Source organism: Pangasianodon hypophthalmus, chromosome 17 (assembly GCF_027358585.1).
Source record: "Pangasianodon hypophthalmus isolate fPanHyp1 chromosome 17, fPanHyp1.pri, whole genome shotgun sequence".
NCBI lineage: Eukaryota > Metazoa > Chordata > Actinopteri > Siluriformes > Pangasiidae > Pangasianodon > Pangasianodon hypophthalmus.
In genome coordinates this window covers 21,496,370-21,523,013 of record NC_069726.1, presented here as the reverse complement: position 1 = coordinate 21,523,013, position 26,644 = coordinate 21,496,370, and the positions used below count along the sequence as shown (strand labels likewise).

General features: G+C 38.1%; 2 protein-coding genes and 1 long non-coding RNA gene across 6 annotated transcripts in view; 2 read left to right on the top strand and 1 right to left on the bottom strand.

The window, feature by feature from the left end:
- Positions 1–362: 362 nt before the first annotated feature.
- On the top strand, positions 363–1,860 carry LOC113543946 (uncharacterized). The gene is made up of 3 exons (XR_003404463.3): positions 363–445; positions 822–1,043; positions 1,753–1,860. It is a non-coding gene; the product is annotated as an uncharacterized LOC113543946 (long non-coding RNA).
- On the bottom strand, positions 1,111–9,857 carry stoml2 (stomatin (EPB72)-like 2). Its single transcript, XM_026942487.3, has 10 exons — positions 9,556–9,857; positions 8,993–9,145; positions 7,615–7,714; positions 5,657–5,715; positions 5,470–5,571; positions 4,669–4,803; positions 3,286–3,430; positions 3,048–3,127; positions 1,811–1,939; positions 1,111–1,547 (listed from the first exon to the last, which is right to left on the bottom strand). Exons 1-10 carry the CDS (start codon positions 9,598–9,600, stop codon positions 1,410–1,412), a joined length of 1,086 nt encoding a protein of 361 aa, XP_026798288.1. The 5' UTR covers positions 9,601–9,857; the 3' UTR covers positions 1,111–1,409.
- A 3,285-nt stretch (positions 9,858–13,142) lies between these two features.
- Positions 13,143–26,644, top strand: part of unc13bb (unc-13 homolog Bb (C. elegans)) — an 85,673-nt gene continuing 72,171 nt past the window's right edge. For all 4 annotated transcript variants that reach the window (XM_026942705.3, XM_026942704.3, XM_026942703.3 and 1 more), the window contains exons 1-2: positions 13,143–13,351; positions 24,956–24,985. In XM_026942705.3, coding sequence (XP_026798506.2) covers positions 13,330–13,351; positions 24,956–24,985 — 52 coding nt within the window. In that variant the 5' untranslated portion in view covers positions 13,143–13,329. The remainder of the gene's footprint in view (positions 13,352–24,955; positions 24,986–26,644) is intronic.

Below are 26,644 nucleotides of genomic sequence, written 5' to 3'. Positions count from 1 at the left end.
CTGAGATGTTCAAAATCGTTACATGTACGTTAATTCGTGATGTATTCTCTTCTGTTGTTAATTTAAAAAAATAATAATAATAAATAAATATGAAGTAAAATCATGCAAATGTCAAGGTTTTGTTTATTCTTTCATCTGTGTACAAACGTGAAGTTAAAATTAAGAACTAAAACAAATAACGCTAATGCATTCTCCAAGGTGTCCTACGGTTGCCATGGTGACGTACAAGACTTCCTAATCAGCCATACGAATCAGCCAATCACGACGCAGGAGGCGGGATTTTCCGGAATACGGGTGAACACGTCCACTTCCGCAAATAAACGCATGCGCAGAACAGCAGTCACTTCCGGCTTCTAGTTTCCAAAGTAATAGTCCGGCGTTAAAGGCTGTCCTGTGTTTGTATTTAAAACAACAGACCCACAACCAAAAACACAAAAACCTCCAGGTTTGTGAGTGTGCTGTTAATTTACACTCTCTCCTGGTTTACAACATACTTACACATTTCTTCATTTATTTCTGGTAACTCGTTCTAATTTACATAATTAAAGGAACAGAACTGAAATGTACAAAAGTGAGATTTTAAATTTTCAAAATTTCCTCACATAATCCTCCAGAAGAATAACACACTTGGGAGTATGCTGCTACAGGAAAATAATCAACGACAGCGATGAACTGAAGTTACTGCCACCGTGAAGTTGATTATTTTCCTATAACAGCACATCCAAAAATGTTTTATTCCTCTTATACCACCGCAGTTTGCTGACAATTACAATTTCTTTTATTAAATAAATCCTAAAGTCATGCTTTGTATCCATTTAGAGTTACATTTAATGCTGTGGAACATAAAGACAGCATACAACTATAGAAGCAAACTTCAGGTGCCAGTCGTTCTGGATGATCGGCTACATTTGGGGAAAACCTTTTATTTTCCACACTTCCATATTTTATTTCGCATACAGGAAGTGTGCTTGCTTTTGATCATTTAAGTTCAATTAATGCTGAACCAAGGATGAAGTCATGAAGCAACGGAAACCTTATAACAGGTAAGATTTTTTTGTCCATCAAAATTCAGAATATAAGAAATCTGAAAGCAAGTAAATCCTACAAGCGTTGTTCATTTTCACACACTGAAGTTTATTCTTCCTCTTAAACGTACGGTACACATTCTCAGAAAGAAGTAGACAAAATAATACTTGTGATAAATGTCCTTTAATGTCCAAACTTGTTTACGGTGTTGGGAAAATAGAAAATTAAATGGCTCACAAAATGATAGAATTTTATTTAAATATGTACGTTTTCTTGAGTTTAACAGAATGGCAGATTATTTTTTTTTATTTTCCAACATAAACATGTACAAAATTGGGAAAAGAAAGAAGGATCAGGATGCATTCAGACTTCACGTGTTTATTTTATTGACTGGATGTGGACTCGGGTGTTGTGGCTTCAGGCACTGCTTTACACTCGAATTCAGCGTCTGCAGGGACGGGATTCACCTCCACCGAGCCGGGGCTTTGTGTCTTGGCTAAAGTCGTGTAAATAGCCATGGCCTAAAAACAAGCCAAAGGGAGAAAAGGATGAGGTTTGATGAAACACTTGAACATTAGTAGAAAATGACTGCAGTATTAAATCAGTGAACTGGATTTCAGGTAGCAGTTTATTAAGGATTTTATATTTTAGCTTTTCAGTTGTTAATCACACAGCAGCTGGTTCTGCAAAGGTCCTTCATTATAATTTATTTCACTCTCTCTGAAGGTGGAAAGTAAAGTGGAAGAGGCCGGTTCTTGGTTATGAAGCAGTGAGAGAAGCTGACCTGTGTGACCATGCTGGAGACGTCTCCCGTGTTGGACGGCAGGATGACGGTGTTCGACTGTTTGGCCAGGTTGGAGAAAGCAGAGACGTACTGCTCGGCCACGCTGAGGGACGCCGCTGCGTTTCCATTCTGATAAACGCACACACACACACACACACACACACACACACAATAGTACAACATTGTCAACACAACTCGATCCTGTACAACATGGCACAATGTAAAGGCTGCATTATATGCAGAAAAATAGGTTTTAAACCAATGAGTGAAAGAAAAGATTAAAAGCTGCATTTTAGATGTTCTATACGTTCTAATGGTGCTATATAAAGAAAAGTTTGTTTTAAACAACAAAAAATAATAATAATAATAACAATAATAATAATAAATAGAGCTGTAAGCAGTGATTAAGGGGTTAAGGGGCCAAGCACTTTCTGGCTTCTTTAGTTGCAAAGGAACACCAGAAGCCACTGGGACCAGTGGCCTGTTCTCAAGGAGATCGACTAAAATTAATGGCAATACATCAAGCTTTTGCTGAGATATTACCTCACTTCCTGTTTGGCGACTCCACCATCAAATTTGTTTATGCATTATGGACAAACCATGTTGCATGTCAAAAATCATCAGATAAACGACTTTTATTCGGGTTGATCTTACGATGCTGTGATCTAAATTTCAGAATGATTGGACAACATTTTAAAGAGTAAAAACTATTGGCAGAAAATTCAAAATGGCAGAAAATTCAAAATGGCAGAAATTAGCATCATGGTGTCCTCTGAGCTCGACATGACCCAAAGAATCAGAGGAAAGTAGATCTGCTCTTCTAAAATGTTTTGTTGCTGTTATTATTGCGAATGTATGTCCAACTACGTCCTGTTGGTGGAGCTAGAGTGCTTTGTGTGCAGACGAGTATGCCAAAATTGCTGTCTTCGTCACTGAGACTGTCCTGTAACAGTGTGATAAATTTCAACAAAAGTGTACAAAGCGTTCTGTGGGAGTATGTAGAGGTATAGTAATACTAATAACAAGATAATGTACAGTTACAGTAGAGTGCCTACCTTCAGTGCTTGGCCCCGTAATAATAATAATAATAATGATAATAATAATAATTTTTTTGCTCATATTATATTATAGGTATCTGTGACGTCAGTATTGTAAATCCATACTGTGATAATGATTATAAAAATAATAATAATTCCCCATTTCTACACACACACACAGCGTCTGAAAAGCACAGTACCTGCTGAGTCAGCGCATCAGAGAGAAGCCTAATAGCCTCTGCTTTAGCCTCCGCTTTAGCCAACAAAGCATTCGCCTCTCCTGTAATACAAACACATTGTATTCAATGAACAATGAACACACACACACACACACACACACACACACACACACACACACACACACACTGCTTGACAATGACAGGTGTTCTCGCCTCTCCTTTTGTGTCTCACACTGTTAACACACAGCTTCAACTGCACCTGCAGCTTTGTTGATCTGCTCTGCTTTCTCTCCCTCAGAAGCCAGAATCTGCGCTCGTTTGCGTCCTTCCGCCACGTTGATGGCCGCCTCCCTCGTTCCCTCCGATTCCAGAACTGTCGCTCTCTTCTTTCGCTCTGCTTCCACCTGCGCAGGAGTCATGCATCAGCACCGTACTCTTTCCTTAAAGTAAACTGAAATGTACTCAGTTTTCCCAAACACAGCCATTTACCCAAAACCTGAAGTTTGCTTCTTTAGCCTTTTAGCTCAGGTTCAAAGCTAATGTGGCTAACAAGTAATGGAAGCTTATGGCGACCAGTTTAGCATGTCTGAATCCTCACACACTTGCCTCAGACGTACTTAGATTCTGGTTTATGTATAAAAATAGACAAGAGGATGGCACAGAACTAGAAACAGTCAAAGCTCCATCTTGAACACTCAGGTAGTAGGTGTTTTATAATCAAAATTGCATGTTAATCTTGTTTACAATGCTAATCCAGTTCCAGTTTGACTTGTATGGGTTTTAAATGGAATTATGCTGCTATTTTGTGAGCCAAATAATATCAATCTTTTAGTAAAGATTTATGGAAATGTTTTCGTAGGCTAAACCAAACTAAAAATTCCAGTCAGATTTATAAAAGTTTTCATTAATGTTAACTTTCTTCGTGCTCGTGTGCGTATGTTAAATGCCATCAGGCATAAATTGCCAAGTGTGATCACGTCACAGCCGATTTATATTTAGTGATGCCCAAAGAAAAGGCAGGAGCCACAAAAGGCAGGAGCTGATAATGACAAAAATGACAGCTAAAAGGTGAAAAATATGTGAAAATACAGCATGTCCTAATTCCTCCAGTAACGCAGCTCAGCCACTGCAGTGCTTTGGCTATCACACATACACACTAACTCTTCTTTCTTTTATAGGGTACAATTACTTTTGTCCTGCTTGAATGGCTAGTCTTATTTGCCTTAATTCATAGATTTGGATTTTTTTTAGTTATTAATATGAAATGATTGGCTTTCACAAAATGTTCATTAAATTGGTGAATGTAAGTGGTGTGTTGGTATTAAGTCACAGTAACTCATCAACAATTATGCGATTTCAATCAGTCGAAGTTCACATTAGGCTTGGGAATGTTGGGAACGTCGGGAATGAGCAAATAACCGAACTGGGGGGAAAAAACATCATGCAGCTTAGGACTGGAATTTAAACATGTCACCCTTTGACCCTTTAACACAATGAAGACATTAATGAATAACACAACGTGTGAAAACAGTGCAGGCTCTGAGCTTTGGGAAACCACACCCCCTGTACTTGGACAGCCACGCCTACAAACTGGTATCTTTTCGACTTTCAGTATTCTTTTATACAGCGTGACCGTTCTCACCTGCATCTGCATGGACTCTTTGACGCGCGGTGGGACGTGAATGTCCTTGATCTCGTAGCGCAGGCAGCGAATCCCCCAATCATCAGACGCCTGGTTGATGGAGTGCACGATGTTGGAGTTCAGCGACTCTCTCTCCTGAACAACAAAAGTACAGAGTGAAATTCCTTTTTAATAAACAGAAGGAAAAAAGTAACTGCTGTGGTGTAACAGGAATAAAACACTACATGACATGCTTTTATAGGAAAATAATCAACTTCGGTATGGTAACAGTAACTCCGCTTCATCACACCACCCTGTTGTTGATTGTTTTCCTGTAACAGCACACCCCCAATGTTTTTATTCCACAGTGGCAGCTTTGACATTTGTAGCTTAGGTCAAATTGGCCTAGTCTGAATTTTGACAAGACAAAGCATTAACCAGTGTATACCGTAAAGTGCAAAAGTTTGTACACCCCTCCATTTCACAATGAATTCTACATTTTTGTGGATGAAAAGAAGTCATATATTAAATGTGGCTCTAAGAGGAACGTAGAGGGAATCAGGAAGATGCAAAGGGGGATGTAAACTTTAGAACTGATCATTTTGGTTTCGTTTTCCCCCGTTTTCATTTTTAATCTTATACACATTTTGACCATTTTTATTATTTGTTAAAATGGGAATCTGTGAAATTTAACACTCAATGTCTTTGCAGTAAAACATCCTACTGTATACAACGTTTGCACTCTGAGATTGGATTTTCCATAAAGATGAGCTTTGTGTAAAAGAGCAGCACTACTGAACCATTACAGAGAGAGAAACATACCCTGAAAACTTTATCCAGGGTGAGTTTTCCTAACTCTGATCTCATCGTGGTCTGTGCCAGCTGGGTCACTGCATACTCGGGATCCTCAACTCCGTAACTGGCCTGGAGAAAACAGAAAGAAATGAATTATGCAGGATAAAATATATTGAATAAGTCATGAAGAACAGTACTGTGTGTCAGGACATACCTTAAAGGGGTCGAGTATTCTCAGGTACAGAACTCCATCAATCTGTAGTGTCACATTGTCTGAAAGACAGAAAACACACTGATTAATTGATGCAAAGAAAACAAAAATTAACTCGTTTTTTTCAGGCTCAGGTTCAGAGCCTTTGACTGAATCCTAAATCTCTCTGTATCCAAGTTGTCAGTTTATTCCTTTTAGATATTCATATTCAACAAGATGAGCCCTAATCTCTTCTTCTTCTTCTTTCGGCTTTTCCCTTCAGGGGTCGCCATAGCGAATCATCACTCTCCACCTATCCCTATCTTCTCCATCCTCAACACTTGCACCCACTAGCTTCATATCCTCATTTATCACCTCCATATACCTCCTCTTTGGCCTTCCTCTTTGTCTCCTGCCTGGCAGCTCCATGTCCAACATTCTCCTACCAATATACTCACTCTCCCTCCTCTGAACATGTCCAAACCATCTTAATCTGGCCTCCCTAACTTTGTCCCCCAAACGTCCAACATGAGCTGTCCCTCTGATGTACTCGTTCCTAATCCTGTCCAACCTTGTCACTCCCAAAGAGAACCTCAACATCTTCAGCTCTGCTACCTCTAGCTCTGACTCCTGTCTCTTCCTCAGTGCCACTGTCTCTAAACCATACAGCATGGCCGGTCTCACCACTGTCTTGTACACCTTCCCCTTGAGTCTCGCTGATGTTTTTCTATCACACAGAACTCCCGACACCTTTCTCCACCCATTCCAACCTGCCTGCACTCGCTTCTTTACCTCTTTCCCACACTCTCCATTACTCTGGACTGTTGACCCCAAGTACTTAAATTCCTGTACCTTGTTCACCTCTTCACCCTGTAATCTTACTGTTCCACTTCCCTCCTTTTCATTCACAATGAGCCCTAATCTCTAAGTGAATAAAATGTATAAATTAATAGTGCTGTTCATGTCCGGAAAACCTATTGACTGTTAACAAGCGCTGACACTGTAGACTCCTTCCAGAAATGATAAATAAATGTCTCATAACAGAAAACTTCAAGATAAAAGCTCAAAACTATCAAACAAGTAGAAATCGATGCCAGCAGTGTCTGCGAGGATGCCTGCACCACCAACAAGTCTAATTCTTCTTGTAACAAATTTGGTATATTCCAATGCAAAAAATGCCACAAGGTGCATTGTGGGAATGTGTCATTCACATTGTGGAAATCAGCATTCTATTAATTATGAATATAATGCAGCTGCACTGTTTGAACACCAGAGGTCCCAACCTGCGCAACCCATAGAGTTAAAACGTCACATGATCGCATTCTTTTGTGGAGGCCACAGAACCCGGTCAATTTTGCCAACTTTGGAGCTCTATTGCCGGTTTAAATCATGACTCAGGCACTGCTACGAGCTCATTATGTTTTAATCGATCATTTCGCCCGGGTCAGTAAGAATTTCTACATTTATTTATTTATTTTTAAGATCTGGTGAACCTGTAGAACATTTTATTTACAATATTAAACTTCTGTTTGTAACAATTTCTGATTTATTTAGCTTTTTGTTTTGCATTATGATACAGAGATAAAAAAGGTCTTTTCAGTCGTAATTTTTCTACACGCAAAATGTGTACCCAGCCAGTACCGTAAATCGAATCGGATCGCGACTGGAGAGTATCATTAAACATACTAACTTCTTTTCCAGAAATAACCCTTAAAATATATATCAAACAGGAAGGAAGCTACTGAAGAAAACCTATTTCAGACATTTGACCTTGCTGTGTCCTTGTCTCTGGATCAATTCCAAAATCTAATGAGCTCGTCTGCTGGTTACAGTCTTAATTCTGTATCAATTCTACAAACATTCAACCACGTCTTGAGGTTCTTGAGAAATCTCTGAAGGACGGATGTGCGGATGGACCACCTGAAAACATAGTGCCTACTCCACTTAGTGGCAGAGGCATGAAAAGAATCATTCCTACTCACCGAGAGATACAGCAGACTGCTCTGGCACATCGATCACAATCTCTTTAAGGCTCTGCACGTAGCGGATTCTGTCCAGGATCGGGATTAATAAATTCAGCCCCTGGAGAAATGAAGGCATTGATCTCAGTGTAACGTGATCTTTTTTTTCACTGCTCATGCCACGGCGATAAACAATATCTTAGTGAGTGAGGATATCTTGAATAAATTATCTAATACAGTATTTCTGAATATGAGAATATCATATAACAGATGTAAGCCCATTAAATCTATTCTAGCCAAATTTACTCATGCTTATTCATGCTTAAAATCATCTTAATCTACAGGGTGTCTGAAACCAATGAGAGTAAAACTATGTATACTTAATTATGTATTTATTATTTACAAGATAGGCACTACATGTTCGCCCTTACGCTCTATGCATTTTCTCAGCCGCTGTATCAAGTTTTTTGCAGATTTTGCTCAACATATTCTTGACGTTTCAGACACCGTGTATTTTCAGATCTGCTTCTTTCTAGAAATAAGAAAAATTATCTACCAAAAGAATAAAACAATTTCAACATTGAAATGAGTAAAAAAAACAGGTTTAATGATCTTATATTTGTTTTAAAATAATCTAATAAAGAGAAATATTACCTCAATTTGCCTATATACAAGATATGTTATTTGCTAAGGTGTGTGTGTGTGTACCATGAATGAGAACTTTAACATGTTTTCCTGTACAGCAATTTACGTAAATTTAAAATTTACAGAAGTCTAAGGACACTCGAATTCTGTTTTTGTGCAGAACGCTTTCAAGAATTCATCAATCAGAGGTTTATAAAAGAAAATTTAAATCTGTGGTTTGTCATCTCAGAGAAGGAACTATTTTTTTAGAGGGAAGAATTTGTGGTATGTTAAAATTACCACCCATTTGTTGGTAGTTCTGATGGCGTCTGGATTGGTGTAAATAACCAGAACTACTTTTCACTGAACAGCTCCAGTGTTGATACGTGGTGCTGTTATAAGAAGTGGAAGTTTGCAGACTTGGATTTTTTTTTTTTTTTTTTCTAATATCTTTCTAATCTTTCTAATATTTACTCAGAAATGCTCAGCATATTTTTAATCACAGTTTCCTGTTTTTCTAAACTGATACATCCATTCTGACCCTGAAACAATACATGTTACACTATAGTGCTTCATCGCTGTTCCTGAGAAGAACCTGTCTCACACACACACACACACACACACACACACACACACATACACTACAGATACAACGCCAAAGTGCTGGAATGTTCCTATAAGCCAAGCGATCAAGTACAGAGGGCCGACACGGCGTCCTGGAGGATTACAGGTATGGAGCGACGTGTTGGTGTAGTGAGTGTACAGATTAACATACAGGTTCGAGGATTCGGTGGAAGCGGCCCATCCTCTCCACCACCCACGCCTCCTGCTGCGGCACAAACAGAATCACTGTGTTCATGGGAAGGCTGGATGCCCATCGCTGCTGAGCTCGAGTCCCCCAAAACACCGGGACGTTCCGGCACGGGTGCTAGAGACACACACACACACACACACACACATACACAGATAGATTTAAACACTTTTCATTTAAACTAGCTTTAAATATTTAAAGATGGAAGAAGAGGTAGATAGATAGATAGATAGATAGATAGGCAGACAGAGTGATAGATAGATAGATAGATAGATAGATAGATATAGATACAGACAGCCTGGCAGACAAACAGTCAGACAGACTATTTATTTATTAAAAATAATAATCATATTTTAAATAAATCCTTTGGAACACCCTGCTACACACTACAGTCCTGAACATGTTCAGATTATATTGATAAGTTAGATTTCTGCATGCTGCTGTATGAACATTTAATGAAATATAAATCCTGACTGTGTGTGTTCTCACGTGAGGGGCTCGCGCTGTCATTCACAAATGTCACTTACCTTCAGAAGCCCACTTCCGGCCCGACACACTACAGTCCTTAGCATACTGTGCTAATAATAACGACTTTTCTCCTAAAATAATGAATTCAGTTCTTCTTCACACCTTTAAACCTCCAGCTATAAACACAAACCTCTCCACACCTGAGCTAGTGTAAAGTTGCCCCCGGTTACATCAGTGCTACGTTTCTCCCACCCGTATTTCGACCAACCCCGCCTTTCTGCTCTGTGATTGGTCAGTTTTATCACGCGTCATCATCTAACAATGGCTTGTAAATGGCACACGAGCGTGATCGCTGAACCATTGGATAGTTTATTGTCCAATCGGCGGTCTGCTCATGAGCGAATTGGCTACTATAGCGCACGAGGCGGGATTTGTCGGAAAAGAAGTGCGTTCAAAGTCAATGAGTGGTACAGCGTTAAAATGGGTCCGAGTGCGCGCTGGAAACACAACGCATCAACATGTCGTTCCGGGTGATGTTAGCAAGGCTCGAAAAACGTCTGTCTAACAGATTTCTACAATCAGGATAGACTGTGTTTCCGTCACTATCACTGTATTATCTCTCTTTTTTTAACTTTCTGAAACATTTTTTGTATCAGTCAAATTATTTAAAAAAAACAAAAAAAAACAGAAAAGTTGAAATATCAGCATTGCAGGGACATAATATAGTGCACAACCTAGTGAATAGAGCTGTTCAGTACTGAGCCTACATTCCTTATTTTATCAAAAGCAGAATTTTATTTTATTTTTTTATTTTTTTAGCACAACTTATCTGTCCAGAAGAGCACAGATAAGCTTCTGGATTATGATTGGTCAGAAAGTGTTGATTAATTGTCTATAAGACCTGACAACAGTGCAACTGTAACTCAAATCACAAATTAATAATAATAAACTCTGGGATATATGGCAGACACTCCACATAATCATCCATCCATCCATCCATTCTCTGTACCGCTTATCCTACATAGGGTCACAGGGAGCCTGGAGTCTATCCCAGGGGACTCAGGGCCCAAGGAGGGGGACACCCTGGACAGGGTGATAAGCCATCGCAGGGTGCAATCGCACACACACACACACACACACACCCATTCTCACACTCCGGACAATTTAGAGATGTCAATCAGCCTACAGCGCATGTCTTTGGACTGGGGGAGGAAAACAGAATACCCGGAGGAAACCCCCGAAGCACAGGGAGAACATGTGAACTCTGTGCACACAGGGCGGAGGCAGGAATTCCACATAATCAGAATAAAATAAATGTTTGTAGTTGTTGATATGGTGATGTTTCTGTAAGGAGATTTTTATTTAACATTTATGGAAGGAGTCTCCAGTGTCAGAGCTTTGCAGCAGTCAGAAGTAAAGCTGTAACTTTAAGTTTTGCATCATGGGAATGTCTTCAGGATGAAAAAGTTTGCACTTTCTGGTTTCTCAGTAAAATAACAAGTTGCACATTTGTCTTTCTTACGTACTGTCTGGTGAGAGAACGACTGTCCGTAGCTGCTATAACGTAAGTGATAACAGGAACTGACTTGTTTCATGGACATTTCTGCAACAATAAATGGTAACTATAAATGGATAAAGAGTATGATATGTTGTTTATTAATAAACAAAAATTATAACTTTGGGCAAATTGTAGTGTAAGAGGAAGAAAACCTTTCTAAATAATCAACCTTGGAGTGGAAACAAAAGAAGGAAGTCTCCACTTCATCACACCACACCTACGTAACTAACGTTGTTCTGGTATGAACATCTGTTAAGACTTTCATAATCACAATAGACTATTTTCTTGTGTTGCATTAGTTACATTGGAGCTTGGACTTCATCAGCACTGAACTGTCTATCCAAAGATAACTGTCTAAAGCAACATCACCAGCTGATGTAATCTGCTGTCCTTGTTATACCAGCTGTTAGAACGCAGCAGTAACCATCATGTGCTGTCATGTACTAGAGTAGAGCTTTAGAGAGCTGCCAGTGTGCATTAAACCATCAGACAGAATCAGACACACTTGTTAATCACGGTGATCAGACTCCTGTCATACAGCATACAATCGGCTGGAGAGCTGTGGTTAATTAAATTAGGGGAAATTTCATGCAGTGGAGATCCCCAGCTTGAGTTCATGTGAACACAGAGTGGAGCTGAGCAGCAGTAGTAATGATGTAATACACTTTCACTCTTTCACAATGCTTGCTTTATTTCTTCTGGTTTCCTTCAGTCAAGGCAATTGTTAACTCTCTCTCTCTCTCTGTATATATATATATATATATATATATATATATATATATATATATGTGTGTGTGTGTGCGTGTGTGTATTTGATCATTAAAGCAAAAAATGTTCAAGTTGATAGGGCAAAGTCTGTATTTTTTGTAGAGAATAAAATATTTATTTTTAAAATAATTAGATTTTTCATTCATTCAGTATAAGAACACATACACTGAACAGTCCTGTTTTTACAAAAAAGAAGCCACCCCAAACTCCTATGTCCTGTTCATAACTTATATATACTATATAACATAACTATATATATATTTACATGTAGTAAAATCTGCCATCATCAGTGTTCTTAACAATTAAAATGTAAAAAAAAAATTTCTAAAAAATTCATTTATTTACTTGTACATTCAAATAGCATCATTCAGACTTAAATATTTCTGTTTGCTTCTTTCTTCAACAGCAACAAGACAAAAAAATTGTTTAACCTTCTAATTATTTAGTCTGTGATAAAAAAAAAAAGTCCATGTGATATATAATAAATATTAATAAATAATAGATTTTTTGTTTGCTGCCATGCTGTATTGCTCCATAATACTTTTGGTCAAGGCCAAAATAGTGTACAATATTATTCTATTAATAAAATAATAAAATATAAAATATAATAATTATTAATATAATTAAATATAATAATAGAATAATAGAATGATGTTATTGTGATAAAGATCAATGTCATCTAATCTGTGATTGTTTAATCATGATTACCACCAACACCACCAAAATAAATACATAAAATAATAATAATAATAATAATAATAACAATATAGGTTTAAAAAATACAAAATACATTATTTTGTATAAATTAGCATTATTTAGTATAATATTATATACTAAATATTACTAGTATAAGTATTAAAGTATAAATTTTAATATAAAAATTAAATAAATAAGACCACTGTGACCCTGACTAAATAAATAAATAATAAATAAATAAAAAGATAGAAAAATATGAAAATTACATCAGACTGTCGAAGGAGTTGAGCCTAACTTTCAGTAGACTAAAATAAGATTTAATACGGAATTTAACACACTTTTTAAAAATTTTTTCTTTATACAGAGACGTCACTTCCGTAAATAGTTATCAAAGGCACACGCGGTTGCCAGGGAAACGCTGTGCACTTTACAAATCAGCGCGTCACACCTGTTCCTTCTGAATGTTTATTTAGCGATAGGACACACCCTCTCTGTTGGTGATTGGTCGATTGTTTTTGGTGTCCCGCCCCCTCTCGGAGACCTCTCTCAGTTGAATGGTCGGGCCTCACGTCATTTAAGAGTGATTAGCCCCGCCCTGCGGCTCATTCCGCTTTTCCTCTGTGTGATAGCGACGTTTTTTTTAATCATGGCGAGAAGAGCAGCGGCAGTCCGGACGTGGCACCTGTAGGACACTTCATCATTACAGTGCAACAAGAAAAGTGACTTTAATCAGGTGTAAAGTCAGTTTGGCAATGTGTCAGGACAGGAAGCTGACTTTTTCCTGATAAAAACACTCACTAGAACTGGAGACATGTCTCTGCTGTGTGTCAGAGGTGAGTGTGTGTGTGTCAGTGTGTGTATGTGTGTGTGTGTGTGTATATGTGAGTGTGAGTGTGTGTTTGTGTTTTAGTTGGAAATTGAATTGAATTTACTAAAAGGCAGTTGTTTGCATACACACACACACACACACACTTAAATCTCTCTCTTTACTCTTTATAAGATTGTAAAATCTTTTGCTTTGTGTTAATTTGTGCTGTTTGAGTTGCTCTTCAGAAGCTCAGCTCTAACTACAGGCTTTCTCATTCTAATTCATGAGTATTATATTTAAAATGAGCTTGAAGCACTTTTTTTTTATACAGGAATATACTGTGTTGAACATGTTAAAAATTGAATTGTAGAATTTTTACTATGCAGTGACTATGACCATCTCCACATCTGTGCATCTCTGCATCTCCTCCCAGCTGTTGTCTAAAAAAAAAAAAAAGAAAAAAACAGAAAAAGTTTTAAAAATCTGAATCTTAATGCATGGTCAAATTTAATTGCACAATCTATTGCATTAAATAAATCAAAATTTAAAAAAAATCTTCCTCATATACTTTTAAAAGAAAGATTTTGACTAGAATTGACATGTTCACGGTTTCCAGCTTTACACCAAATCAGGTCAGGTGAAAAAACTGAGGAAAGTTTCCTTCTTTGACGTTGCACTAAATGTTGGCTAATGTTTCTAGCAAGCACGGAAATCGTGTGTGTGTGTGTGTGTGTGTGTGTGTGTGTATATATTACAGTCACACTATTACAATTGTTTGTGATGTCCTTCCATCCACTTATATAAATATATAAACATAAATACATACAAATACACATGCACACTAATATATATATATATAATATAAATAACTGTAATAGTGTGATTGTTTAATCATGATTACCACCAACACCACCAAAATAAATACATAAATTCATAATAATAATAATAATAATAATAATAATAGTGTGCGTGTGTATTTGTATGTATTTATGTTTATATATTTATATAAGTGGATGTAAGGACATCACAAATAACTGTAATAGCCATCTTTGAAATCTTTTGAAATTTCCGTATAAATCTGAAGAGGAAACGGTTGTAGCACCACATGTTGACTTTCTTTAGTTTCTTATTAAAACTATTGAACTGTATTATTTTAGAAGGTTGTATAAGGCCTTTGCATTGTGCTGTATATCATCATGCCAGAAACATTGACGTATATCAGAAAACAAGCTTTTTTTTTTAATGGATATATGACATGACATGACGTGATTGTGAAGTGGGCGGAGCTTAAAGCCACCATCGAAGTATTGATCATTTAAATTACTACAGTTTAAGAGAAGTGTTTTGTGTGTGTATATCTGTGTGTGTATATAGAGACATACATATATGCAGGTTATTCAAAAATGTGAAAAATAATTAACATGACAGGTAGAACTTGTCGTTTCTACCTGTAGTGTTGCTGATTATTTACTGATCTAGTTGATGACTTCTTTTTTTTTAGACTTTTGCCAAAACAGGCTTGTTCTTACTTAAAGAGGTCACTTTTTTGGCTTTTGCTTATTTTGTAGCTTTTGGAAACGATTTGCCTTTTTGCTTTTGATTATTATGTAGTATATTTTTTACAATAATGAAATGAACATAGACTCCAGAGCAGCATAAATGAGAACTTGAGTCTGATCTGAGTCCATTGATAAAAGGTCATGTGTGTGTGTCATTGTGTGTATCACGCCTGTACACACTCACAGAAATGAGCAGCTTTCCTCTGTGGCTAGTCGCCAGTCCCAGATCAGCATCTGCCCCTGCTGTGGTCTGATGTCTGGTCACCGTCCTGAAGTGTGTGTGTGTGTGTGTGTGTGTGTGTGTGTGCTTAATGTTCTCAGTACTGCTTCAGATCTGACAACGGTGATGTGAATCGCATGTCATGTCACACTTACACTCTTGGTTGTCGCAGATCGAGTTTGAGAAATGTGTGTGGAAGCGATGAGACTCGGTTAAGTGAATTCTCAAACAAATCGAACGTGTTTCTGAACTTTATGTAATATAAGAGAGCTTAAAAAGTCTTATGTTTAGAGGCTGAAACATCAAGCACTGGCAAATGTTTTTACTAAAATAGCCACAAATGACATTTTTTCTACCTAAACAGTTAAAACGTTAAAATTTTAATACACAGCATCCTGGTCATTGTACAGACCACATAATTTTTAAAAAATTGTTTTATTTATTTGTAGCTTGTTTTTTGTTAAGTTTTAAGTAATTAATTGAGGTTTGTATTAATACTTGACTCTTTTTTTTTTTTTTTTCAAAACAATAAAAAGCCAAATAAATTATTACACTGTATATACGCCACAGCTCTGTTGAATTCTCAGCTCTGATTGGTCAGAAGCTGTTGAATAATTTTCTATATCAGCAGCTCTGACAGCAGTGCAGCTGCAAATCACAGGTTTATATTAATGCACTCATTCTAATACGTTATCGTTTCTATAGTAACAGCTTACTCGGGGACTTGTACGGCAGACGCTTCTGAAAAATATACAGTTGTTGATCGAGTGATGTTTTCTGTGATGGTGTGTTTTTGTAACATTTATGGAAGGAGTCTCCAGTAACAGAGTTTTGTAACAGTCAGAAGTAACGCTGTAACGTGGTTTTCTGGTTTCTCAGTAACTTGACAAGATGCGATTTTTGTCTTATTAACTTCAAGAGATAGAAAAAAGAGAGGCTAGTGATGGAACGACTGTTTATAGCTGCTGTAACAGGTGATAACAGGAATTAACTTGTTTCATGGACGTTTCACAACATTTAAACGTAATCATAAACGGATAAACATTCTTATGGATTTGACATTCTTAATTTATTTTTTTTGTTTTTGGCAAATTTCTGTGATGTCAGAGGAATCAGATACTTCAGGAAATGCTGTTTAAGGAAAGTACTAAACTGAGTTGTCATTTTTTAGTTGATTCTATTTTCTTTGTACTTGTCTCACATGCATTACTTTTATACACACACCTCTTGAATCGTGTTAGTTGTAAGGATCGTATTCATTTTGGTCAAGAGGGAAAATTGCGTAATTTACTTTTCCACCCAAACGTTTCCTTTAACAGCTCTGTGTTTGGATCGGATTCTTTCAGCCTCACTTGTAAGTGGCTTTAAGATAAAAGTCTCAGGTAACTGACTGAAACTGAATCCTCAGTGCTTGGCTGTAGCTCTCTGAATGAGATGGATATGTTTTCATGGCTCCAGCCGGGGTTTTTTATTTATTTTTTTTTCGTGATGAAGAGCGTGTAGGTGAACCGCAGCAGTCAGCTCTTCTGGCAAACCGCCTCTTCCCTTTTTGTTCTGCCAGCTTTATTTATGCGTGTGATGCATAATGAGCCGTCATTGAATGTCCACAGCACAAACCCACGAGCACAAAAGAGGCTCTGAAATCTCAACATGACACGAATTGTAACCGGGTGCGATATGAAAACAGAAATCTCTCTCACTTATGATGATTGGCTTCATAAAATTGTTTATCTATGAACGATGATGCAAAGTATTGCAACTCTTTCTTATAGTGTCGTTGTGTTGAACATTTTGCACTGTATTTTGATTTATCTCTTTATTAACAACAGTATTGAAGTACCTTTTTAATGCAGGATTCAGTTATCATTTGGCTTTTCATTTCCTTGTTGATTTCCATAAGGTTGCTGTCCTATTTCATTTCATAAAGGTCAATGAATTCTATTTATTTAAACGACGTCTCCAACACGTAGCGGTATTTTGATAAAGTGTGAAACTGTGATAAAGGTTGACTTTACAGATGAACGCATGTCTTATTCATAAAACTGTGTGTAGATTATGTATAGACCAAAGATAAAGCCTGTCTGGAATAGATTGGTTTTGCAGGATGACGTCTGTAATAAAGTATTGCACGTCTCCTCCACAATAATACTCTTACATCCAGACAGCTATAAATTACCCTTCAGGGTCGTAAATTTTGTAGGTGAAGCTCGGCAAGATCGGCTTAACAGACATAACGTTGAGACATTTTATTACACAAATAGGAAAAAAGTTGCCAGGAAGAATAGTCTTGGCTTTTCAGTGTGCCTATGTGTACGTAATGAGTATTAATAAAATGGAGCTTGCCTATTTTTTATTTATTTTTTTTAAACAGTACTGGATGAAAAATTATTCTTAATCATAGTGCAGCCACTCCATCCATTCCTCTGGCTGTGGTTAAAAAAAAAAAACGAAAAATGTCTTCCGGTCTTGCGGTTTGGGTAAATTGTGTAAAAATGTGATTGGAAATTGAGCTTTCACAATTTCTGGCTGCACTGTTCTGCATGAATTAGGAATCATCATTTCATTTTTTGGCTTAGACTTGAGATCAGGATTCTCCCTGAGGATTTGTATTGAGATTATTAAATTCTTACATTGCTCTCACAGAATTCAGTAGCTCCTTGGTCCTAGTGGAAGTTTGTTAATGATGTTTATCAGAATTACACATTTTTTTTTACTGAAATAGCTGAAATCCTGAGCTATTTACTATAAAACTTTAATCATATTAGGCTGCTGTGAGCAGGAGTGCACTGTGTTGTTCCAAATTTAAAAGGAAATCAGCGATATTAATGGAATAATTATTCGTTGTTTCTGTTCTTCTGCTGCGAGTGACTCATAGCCTCTTGTTGGGTGAAAATGGGTCTTGATAAACACGCTCTACGCGTAATGCTTCATTGATCTACGCTCATTAGTCACAGCGAATAAGGATGAATAGTGGCGCTCTGGTTTGTGTAACGGTTGCCCGAGTGCGAATGCTGTACACTGGATGTTTTAATGCAAATGGAACTTCCTAGACATTTTGCTGCAGTTAAAGGCTTAGTTCACACAGCAGAGCAGATCTAACTTCTTAATGTCTGCATTGCAAGTTACAGGTGAACAGGTTCTTCAGATTGGAGGCTTTCGTTGGTGGTTTTAAGAATAGTACGTCCTTGTCATGTTGGAATTCTTGTCCATGTTGAACTCGTAATTTCACAGCCAGAAACCAGAGGGGAAATTTCGGACATTTGTGACTTGGTGGTGTGTGGCGTAACGTTTAAAATAAATATGTGCCAATATATTTTTAAAAAATATATGTGAAATACAGTTTGACTAGTTAGACTGAACTGCCTGTCCAGAAACCAAATCGCATGCAAAACGGTGTAGAAATATGACAGATTGCGTGAAAATCTCTGCCTTTGTAGCTTTAGTAATAGAAGGAGAACTTGTGTGTTGGTTAGGGTTGAGCGATATGACAAAAAATATCACAATTCTCAAAGACATTTCTGTGGTACACGATATGTATCATGATATAGGCTATAGGTTTCCTCACAGACTGCCGGCTATATGGTTTTAAAAAACATATATTATTATTATTATTATTATCATTATTATTATTAATTTAGCTTCATGATTAATATACTAATTTGTAATAAATGTTTTTTTTTTGTAAAAAAAAAATATTTTGCACTGAAAAAGAGAAAAAAAAGCTAAATACAAAATTTTAACATCAGCTTCTTATGGTTAAATTGTGATTATTTAAAAAAAATTAATGTAGTAAAAAAAAAAAGAAAAGCACATCATAACATAATTTAATGATGAGATCAATTTTATATGATTATATCTCCCAGCCATAATGTTGGTCAAATTGTTTGTGGGGGGGGCGAAAATGCAATATTCAGTATTATAATGGAAATACTGGTTGATGAAGCCCTTGAGAGGTCGCACAGTGAAGAGATGTATACCGAGTGTCCAGGGGAAAAAGGGTAAGCCGTAGTATTTGGTTCAGATCTCAAGCATACGTCAATGTTTTAAATATGTACACGCTTAAGACATTTCTCTTCCTGTTTTACCTTGGGCTACAAAGGACATGTTTGCAGGCTTTACGAGGTTAATACTACACTTGATATAATATTGTGGCTCTTGTTTCTGGTTCTTTTCTGTGAATCAGTAAAATCCTTCTGTTTTTCAGTTTTCACGTGGATTTATATTCACATGACCTTACATTCCAGCTGCACACTCTCCCACCTTTACAGTGTTATTAGGCTGTGACTTCATCCTGCACTCAATGCTCTTATCTTTCATTCTTACATCATTCACTCTGTAGTGTGCCAGTAACTGTAGTATTAACTCCTTAGATAATGTGAAACACATTTTTTTCCACAGCATGAAGTACTTTTGAGTGAAATGGCATATATGGGCAGGCAGGGCTTTGGCTTTATTTATTGTGGCCTCTGTGGCTGTCAGTTCCAGTGAAAGAGACGTGGCCTCTCTTTCTCCCGCTGTTGTTGACGGAGGTGTGGCCTCTGTGGCTGTCAATCTCAGAGAAGGAGGTTTGTCTCTTTGCCTCTGTGCTTGTCAGTTTCAGTGAAGGAGGTGTGGCCTCTGTGCCTGTCAGTCTACATGAAGGAGGTGTGGCCTCTGTGCCTGTCAGTCTGCATGAAGGAGGTGTGGTCTCTGTGCCTGTCAGTCTGCATGAAGGAGGTGTGGTCTCTGTGCCTGTCAGTCTGCATGAAGGAGGTGTGGCCTCTGTGCCTGTCAGTCTGCATGAAGGAGGTGTGGCCTCTGTGCCTGTCAGTCTGCATGAAGGAGGTGTGGCCTCTGTGCCTGTCAGTCTGCATGAAGGAGGTGTGGCCTCCATGTCTCTTAGTTTTAAAGGAGGCGTGGCCTCGGTGGCTATCAGTCTTGGTGAAGGAGGCGTGGTCTTCCACTTTTCAAAGCTGAGATCAAATCATATTACATTGAAATGCATCTAAATCAAAATATTTTTAATCATTTCCTTTTTTAAATGTATTTTAAATGTCTTTATCTCTCCTTTTAAAACATTACAATGCATTTAAATTTGTGATAGTTTTATAGCATTCAAACATTGTCCTAAATTGTTTTAAAATAAGAAAAGAATAGTAGTCAGACTGTCTAGTGAAGGAGGTCCTGTGTGTTTTTATACGTCTCTGCTGATTAAACGATCCTGAGTTACTGACGCGAGTGGTAAAGGTAAGGACTGGGAAAGGTGTACGACCTGATCTGGTGTGTGACTGGCACACATGACTCACCTTCTCCTTTACACCATCACTGTCATGCTTCAGTTTCCTTATTTCTGTCCAGACCAAAGCCCATCTCTATGGTGATGTCATTACACACAGACATGGCGTGAATGCACACAACACAACTGAACATTCAATTGTGTCATATTGACATTATTACTCATTCATCTTTAATAACACTCCAGGCTAATTTCCTCTCAGCTGTCCTGTTTATTGTATTTCATCTTTGCAGTCATCTGTCATAGGAATAGCTTTATTGAAGACATTTAGAACATTGTTAAACATTGCATGTTTCCACATTTAATAAAGGAAGGATTTGCGTGCACCATGTTCTACATGGTGAAGACATGACTGTCATTCACCTGTTGTTTGTGCATGATTGTTCTAATCCACTTCACACACTAAACTTGGTCAACTGGCCCTCCTGGATCCTAACTAACTCTAAAGCAAATACTGGCTGGTAGGTTGCAGTCAGGCATGACCAATTCTCCATGTAAAGTTGAGTGCCAAAATTTTCATCCATCGTGATTTCTGGATAAAGAAGGAAAATGTACCTGTACTACACAAGCTGGCAGTTATAAAACAGTGGCAAACAAGTTGGCATAGAGAATCTTTATATCACCACCAGGAAGAGGGAAGCAATCTTAAACTACTTAACATACAACCTCAACATACTCTGACTATATGTTATTGAAAGAACATCTCTGAACCTTAACATACAAAACTTACCTGTGTCTCTTAGCTTTGGTGAAGTAGGCGTGGCTTCTGTGCATGTCACTCATTGAAGGAGGCATGGCCTATGTGCCTGTCAGTCTCAGTGAAAGGGGCGTGGCCTCTGTGCAGTCTCAGTGAAGGGGGCATGGCCTCTGTGCAGTCTCAGTGAAGGGGGCGTGGTCTCTGTGCAGTTTCAGTGAAGGGGGCGTGGCCTCTGTGCAGTCTCAGTGAAGGGGCATGGCCTCTGTGTCTGTCAGTCTCGGTGAAGGGGGCGTGGCCTCTGTGTAGTCTCAGTGAAGGCGGCATGGCTTCTGTGCCTGTCAGTCTTGGTGAAGGAGTATATTTTATAATATTGGGTGTAACAAACTTGTTTTTTTTTAGATAGATTATTATTGTGACTGATATTTTTGTCTTTTGTTGGTAAGCTGGCAGCGAAGGCTGAGATAAAACCACACTGTCATAAAACTACCCTGTGAATCTTGCTATGTGATTCAGTATGATACGATTAAGCTACAGATGGCATGCCTCCTTCACCGGGACTGATAGACACAGAGGCCACGCCTCCTTCTTCTAAGATTGATAAACAGAAGCCACGTCTTCTTTACAGAGACTAACAGGCACGCACGCCACTCCTCCTTCAGTGGGACTGACAGGCACTCAGGCCACACCTCCTTTACTGAGAGTGACAGCAGCGAGGCCGTGCCTCCTTCACTCTGACTGACGGATACAAAGACCACACCTACTCCACTCGGACTGTAAGGCAAAGAGAGTGCTAAAGGAAATTCATCTGATAATATTTGGAAATGTAGTCTAGTAAAAAAAATGAGCTTGCCTGTGGTTTGAGATTTTACCAGAGTAAAGCAGAGATGATTTATTCTTTCTTTCATAAATATTGAGAGCAGTTCACAGGTTCAAATCCATCTACAGCCCTAGAAAAAAAAAGATCAAGTTGTATAACCCAGATGCATAACAAAAGCTGTTAGAGATTGTTTAACGTGATAAAGGTTGTGTTTTACTACAGTGATGAGTTTGCTGGAGTGCTTTTGGGAAAATAAAAATGTTATTCAGTGCAGAAGAATAGATTTGCTGCTAGAGAATTGTTGAAGCTGTTATCAGGGTGAAGTAGGGCAGGATATATTGAGTGAAAAAGAATGAGAAAAATAAAGAGGAAGCAAAAAGGAAAGAGATTGGAATTGTAATCCTCTGTCCATCTGTTGGACTCATCCAGCAGTTTAAGCGTCCACACACCCCACACTCCCTCTCTTCAGAGGGCCAGAAGTAAATAACAAATTCCAGAAGCCGACGTGCACTGTTTCCATCATCACTTCCTGCTTCCTGTTGCACAGTTCCTGCTTGTTGACCTCCTGGAAGGCTGGTCTCTCCTCCGTTGTAGAGCTTTTTCCTGCCCTGATTCATAAGTGATCCAGCATGGGTGTAACGTTTTTCACGTCCTTCTCAGTTACACAGTGGTAACGAAAAGGCACAACTTGCTGGGGGTGAGTTGTAACAGAGGGGTACGACAATTGCAACAGTGCGTAATAATTAAAACAAGGTTCACTAAGTGGAAAAGTGTTCACCCTGTCGGAGATCCAGGTCAACAACGCAGCCATCTGTGGCTGGGAGCCAAGGGAACAAAATTGGCTGGGTGGGAGGGGCATATTCTCTCCGCCCCGTCAATCACAGCATCACTAGCCAACTGTGGGCATCTCTGAGCTCATGCATGTGGAAGAGGGTGTATAGCGCTTTCCTCAGAGCGTGTAACTCCTGATAAGTAGCAGTTCGAGCAAATGCAGCTGGCTGGATTCAAGTATCTCGTGTCCCAGTCACTAGCCGTCCTGTGATGAGGAGAGCTGGCTGGTGGGTGAGGATTGGAAGATGACCAAATTGGGGAGAAAATCTGGCAAAAAAAAGAGGATCACAATTATTTCACTTTATATTGAAATCATCAGCAGTGAACTGTAACTGTTAACTCTAATATACATTTCACAAAAACACAATCCTATTCAAACTTTGCAAATATTAGGCTCGTTATATAAAAGTTTGCAGCTATATTTTTACTATTTATTGGATTGCTTAATCACTTTCCTTCCACCAAAACTTTCCACCAAAACAGCACAGATTCAGGTTGACATTGTTTACAGGCCGGCTTGTTTTTGAGTTATTAAGGGTTGGGTTAAACTCATTCAGTAGTGATGGGACAGGCCAAACAGGCTATAAGAACTCAATAATAAATAAAATAACTAATTAAAAATTTATAATTGTTTATAATAAAATCACAGACCCTTGGCTACGCTTCACGGACACCACTCTGAGAACAGCAGATCATCGTTTATATGATGAACTGACAGTCATGGTGTATTCAAAGCGATGGTTGTGAAGCCGTTTTAACATCACGGAGGGAAGGATGTGGAGTTACTCGCGGATGCCTTGTGTGTGAAGTGCGTGAACCAGCATCTAAGATAAGCCTCAGTTTCCATCGTTATCGTCCAGCACATTGCAGCGTTAAAGGTTAGACATTAAGCATCAGGGATTCAGGAGGCACTTATGTACACGTCACAATGGAAAGGTTAAGAAATCAGTGGAAAACTTGCTCACTTTGAACGTTTGCTTTCCATCAGTGTCTCTCATGGTGCCCAGTGTGTATGCTCTAATTCACATTCGTATTTTCATTCAGTCCTGACTACGACTCTGCTGTTCTTTATGGTACTTTGTAAAATATTCACATGGTATTATATCATTTGACACAATATTTTTGCTACTTTTTTAGCAAACTAAACCGTCAGCCATACTGCATGTTCTGAAAATATCTGAATAATCTATATCTGTTCTGAAAGTATTGGGATATATTTATTTCTCATACAATTTCTTGCCAACTTCAATCCAAGCCTCATCCTACTCTTATGTCGTTTAAGAGGATCAGAGAAAACCTGATCTCAGCCAGTCCATTAAAGTAAAAAAAGATCTGCGCTGTGGCTCGATGTGCAGAGAAAAAGTTAGAGTAATGCACGTTGTGCTAATCCTGTGATGCCGTTAAGCACACAGACCAATCCCAGCATCCATCTGTCACATTCATCTAGTAAATAATCTGCTGTAATAATCTCATTCAATCCTGTAATAGTGGCTGTGTGGGTATAGGAGCGAGCTAAAAAATGTGGACACTGCTCGAAAGAAAGAAACAGAAAGAGAAAAAGCAAAGGAGAAGAAAAGAAGGACTATAAAATGAAGAGAAAAGAACAGTTAAGAATCACAAAAAGAAATAAAGAGGAAAGAATGCACAAGAAATGGCAAAAGATAGAAAGACAGGATGCAAAAACAGCAAATGCAAGAGAAAAAGCTTAAGAAGGACAAAAAGAAAGAAAAAAGAAATGGGGAGAGAGAGAAAACAAGAAGGAAAGAGAGAGAAAGAAAGAAAGAAAGAAATAGCAGAATAGATAGATGAAGAAAGGAAAAAGAGAGAAAGTATAGAAAAGGAAGGGAAAGAGAAAAAGGAAAAGGAAAAAAAAGCAAAAGAAAATTAAAGATCAAAGAAAGTAAGAAAGGCAAAAGATAGAAAGAGAAGAAAAGAGAAAGCAAAAGAAGGAAATAGCAAAAGAAAGAGAGGAAGAATAGAAAGACAAAAAGGAAAGAGAAAGAAAAAAGAAATAGAAATGTAAAGTCATAAAAGAGTGTGGAGTTTAATGATTTACTGAAGTATTTGTGCTGATCTTCCCTACAGAGGTTCCTTCCTGGGATTTGAACTCACAACCTTCATGTCTCGAGCTGAGTTTTGATTGTTTTATGGCTGCTTGTGTTTTTGCTGTATTACTCCCCACACACATCCTAACCTGTTTTTCTCTGTCTCTTTCTTTTTTCCTGTTTAGTGAAGAAAGCCAAACTCCAGGGGCCTCCAGGTAAGCACGGTTTTCTCCTCTAAGTGTGTTGTGGCATTTTTTACAACAGTGTAACGCAATATGGAGGTTTACTGTTGTGTGAAAAAGGGTTTTCAGGTTTCAGCTTTCTTACACAAAGCTCAGTTGTTCAGGGTTTGTTCTGATCCTGACATTTTAACCCTCCCTTAGAGGAAATGTAGAGATAAAGTTAAAGTGTAGATCTAATAAATTTTTTTTCCCAGACGCACTTGTGCTCTAAAAGGCAGGGAAATAAGCTGGAATAAAAACACGTCTGTGTCTCTGTGTCGGGACACCACACAGCCCGATCAATCGATGTGCATTAGGGAATGTCCTGAGGTCGTGGTTCCTGTCTGCTGGGAACGAGATCAGTGTAGGTTAAACCCAAATCCCTCCTCCCTCCTCTATCCTCCCCTGTGCTAATCCTCTGCACTGTTTGCCCTCAGAGCGTTCCCATAAGCCCCGTGACCGAGGAGGAAGTGAGGGAATGCTAGGGAATGCCCATGCTGTTGCAGTCCAGCTCTTACTCACACGGCAACACTGCAGAACCGACTAACTCTCTGTTTATTTCATATGAATGATGCATTCCAGGCTTTCAGAGGATTGAGGAAATGGTTACAGATATGTGTTAATTGTTAAGTAAGGACTAAAACATGATTTAGCAAACTGTTGTAGGAAAATAATCAGTGACCAGGAAGTGATTTATTCTTCTCATACCACAGCAATTTGCTATTTTATTTATTTATTTATTTATTAAAGAATTACATGTGAATTGTGTCCACTGATATTGTTGAAAGTTAGTTCCTGTTATCACTTATGTTATAGCAGCAGTAAAAATATCATTCGTTCACCAGCTTTACTTTTTCTGCCATTTTTTTAAGAAAAAAAAAAATACAGCTTGTCACATTAACGAGAAGCTGCATAGCATAAATTCCGTGTTGGAAAACATTAAGTTTTCCATCTCTGCAGAAAACCTCAAAATATCAACAACCTAACACGTTTTTTTTTTTTTTTTTTTTTTTTTGCCTCCCAAAGTACACGTTCTGTGATGCTCTTCTGTTCACCACAGTTGTAAAGAGTGGTTATTTCAGTTACCATAGCCTTCCTGTCAGTCTGGCCAATCTCCTCTGATCTCTCCCATCAGCGAGGCATTTCTGCCTGCGGAACTCACTGTTTTTTTTTTTTTTTGCTCGTTTTTTTGCACCATTCTGTGTAAACTCGGAGAGAGACTGTTGTGCACAGGGATGGGCATTATGACAAAAATATCGTGTTATGATTCTCAAACCCTTTCCAATATAAAATTTCCCAGCAATACAGTACTATAGTGTTTTTTTACCCATTTAATATTGCGGAACATTAAAGAAACAGGTTCTTGTTCTCGCTTACGTTATAGCAGCTGTAAGCAGTCGTTCCCTCACCAGCCTGACTTTTGCAGCTTGTCACGTTAATGAAAAAACCGCAAAGTGTAAACTCCTCTGTCCTGAAGATATAAAAAACAAACTGACACTGGACACTCCTTCCGTAAATGCTAAATAAACACCTCCTTACAGAAACCATCAAAATATCAACAACCACACACATTTTTAATCTGTTCATGTAAAGTGTCCATCATACAAGTTCCTATGAATTAGCCGTTACTATAGAAACTGCCTTGAGAAGCAA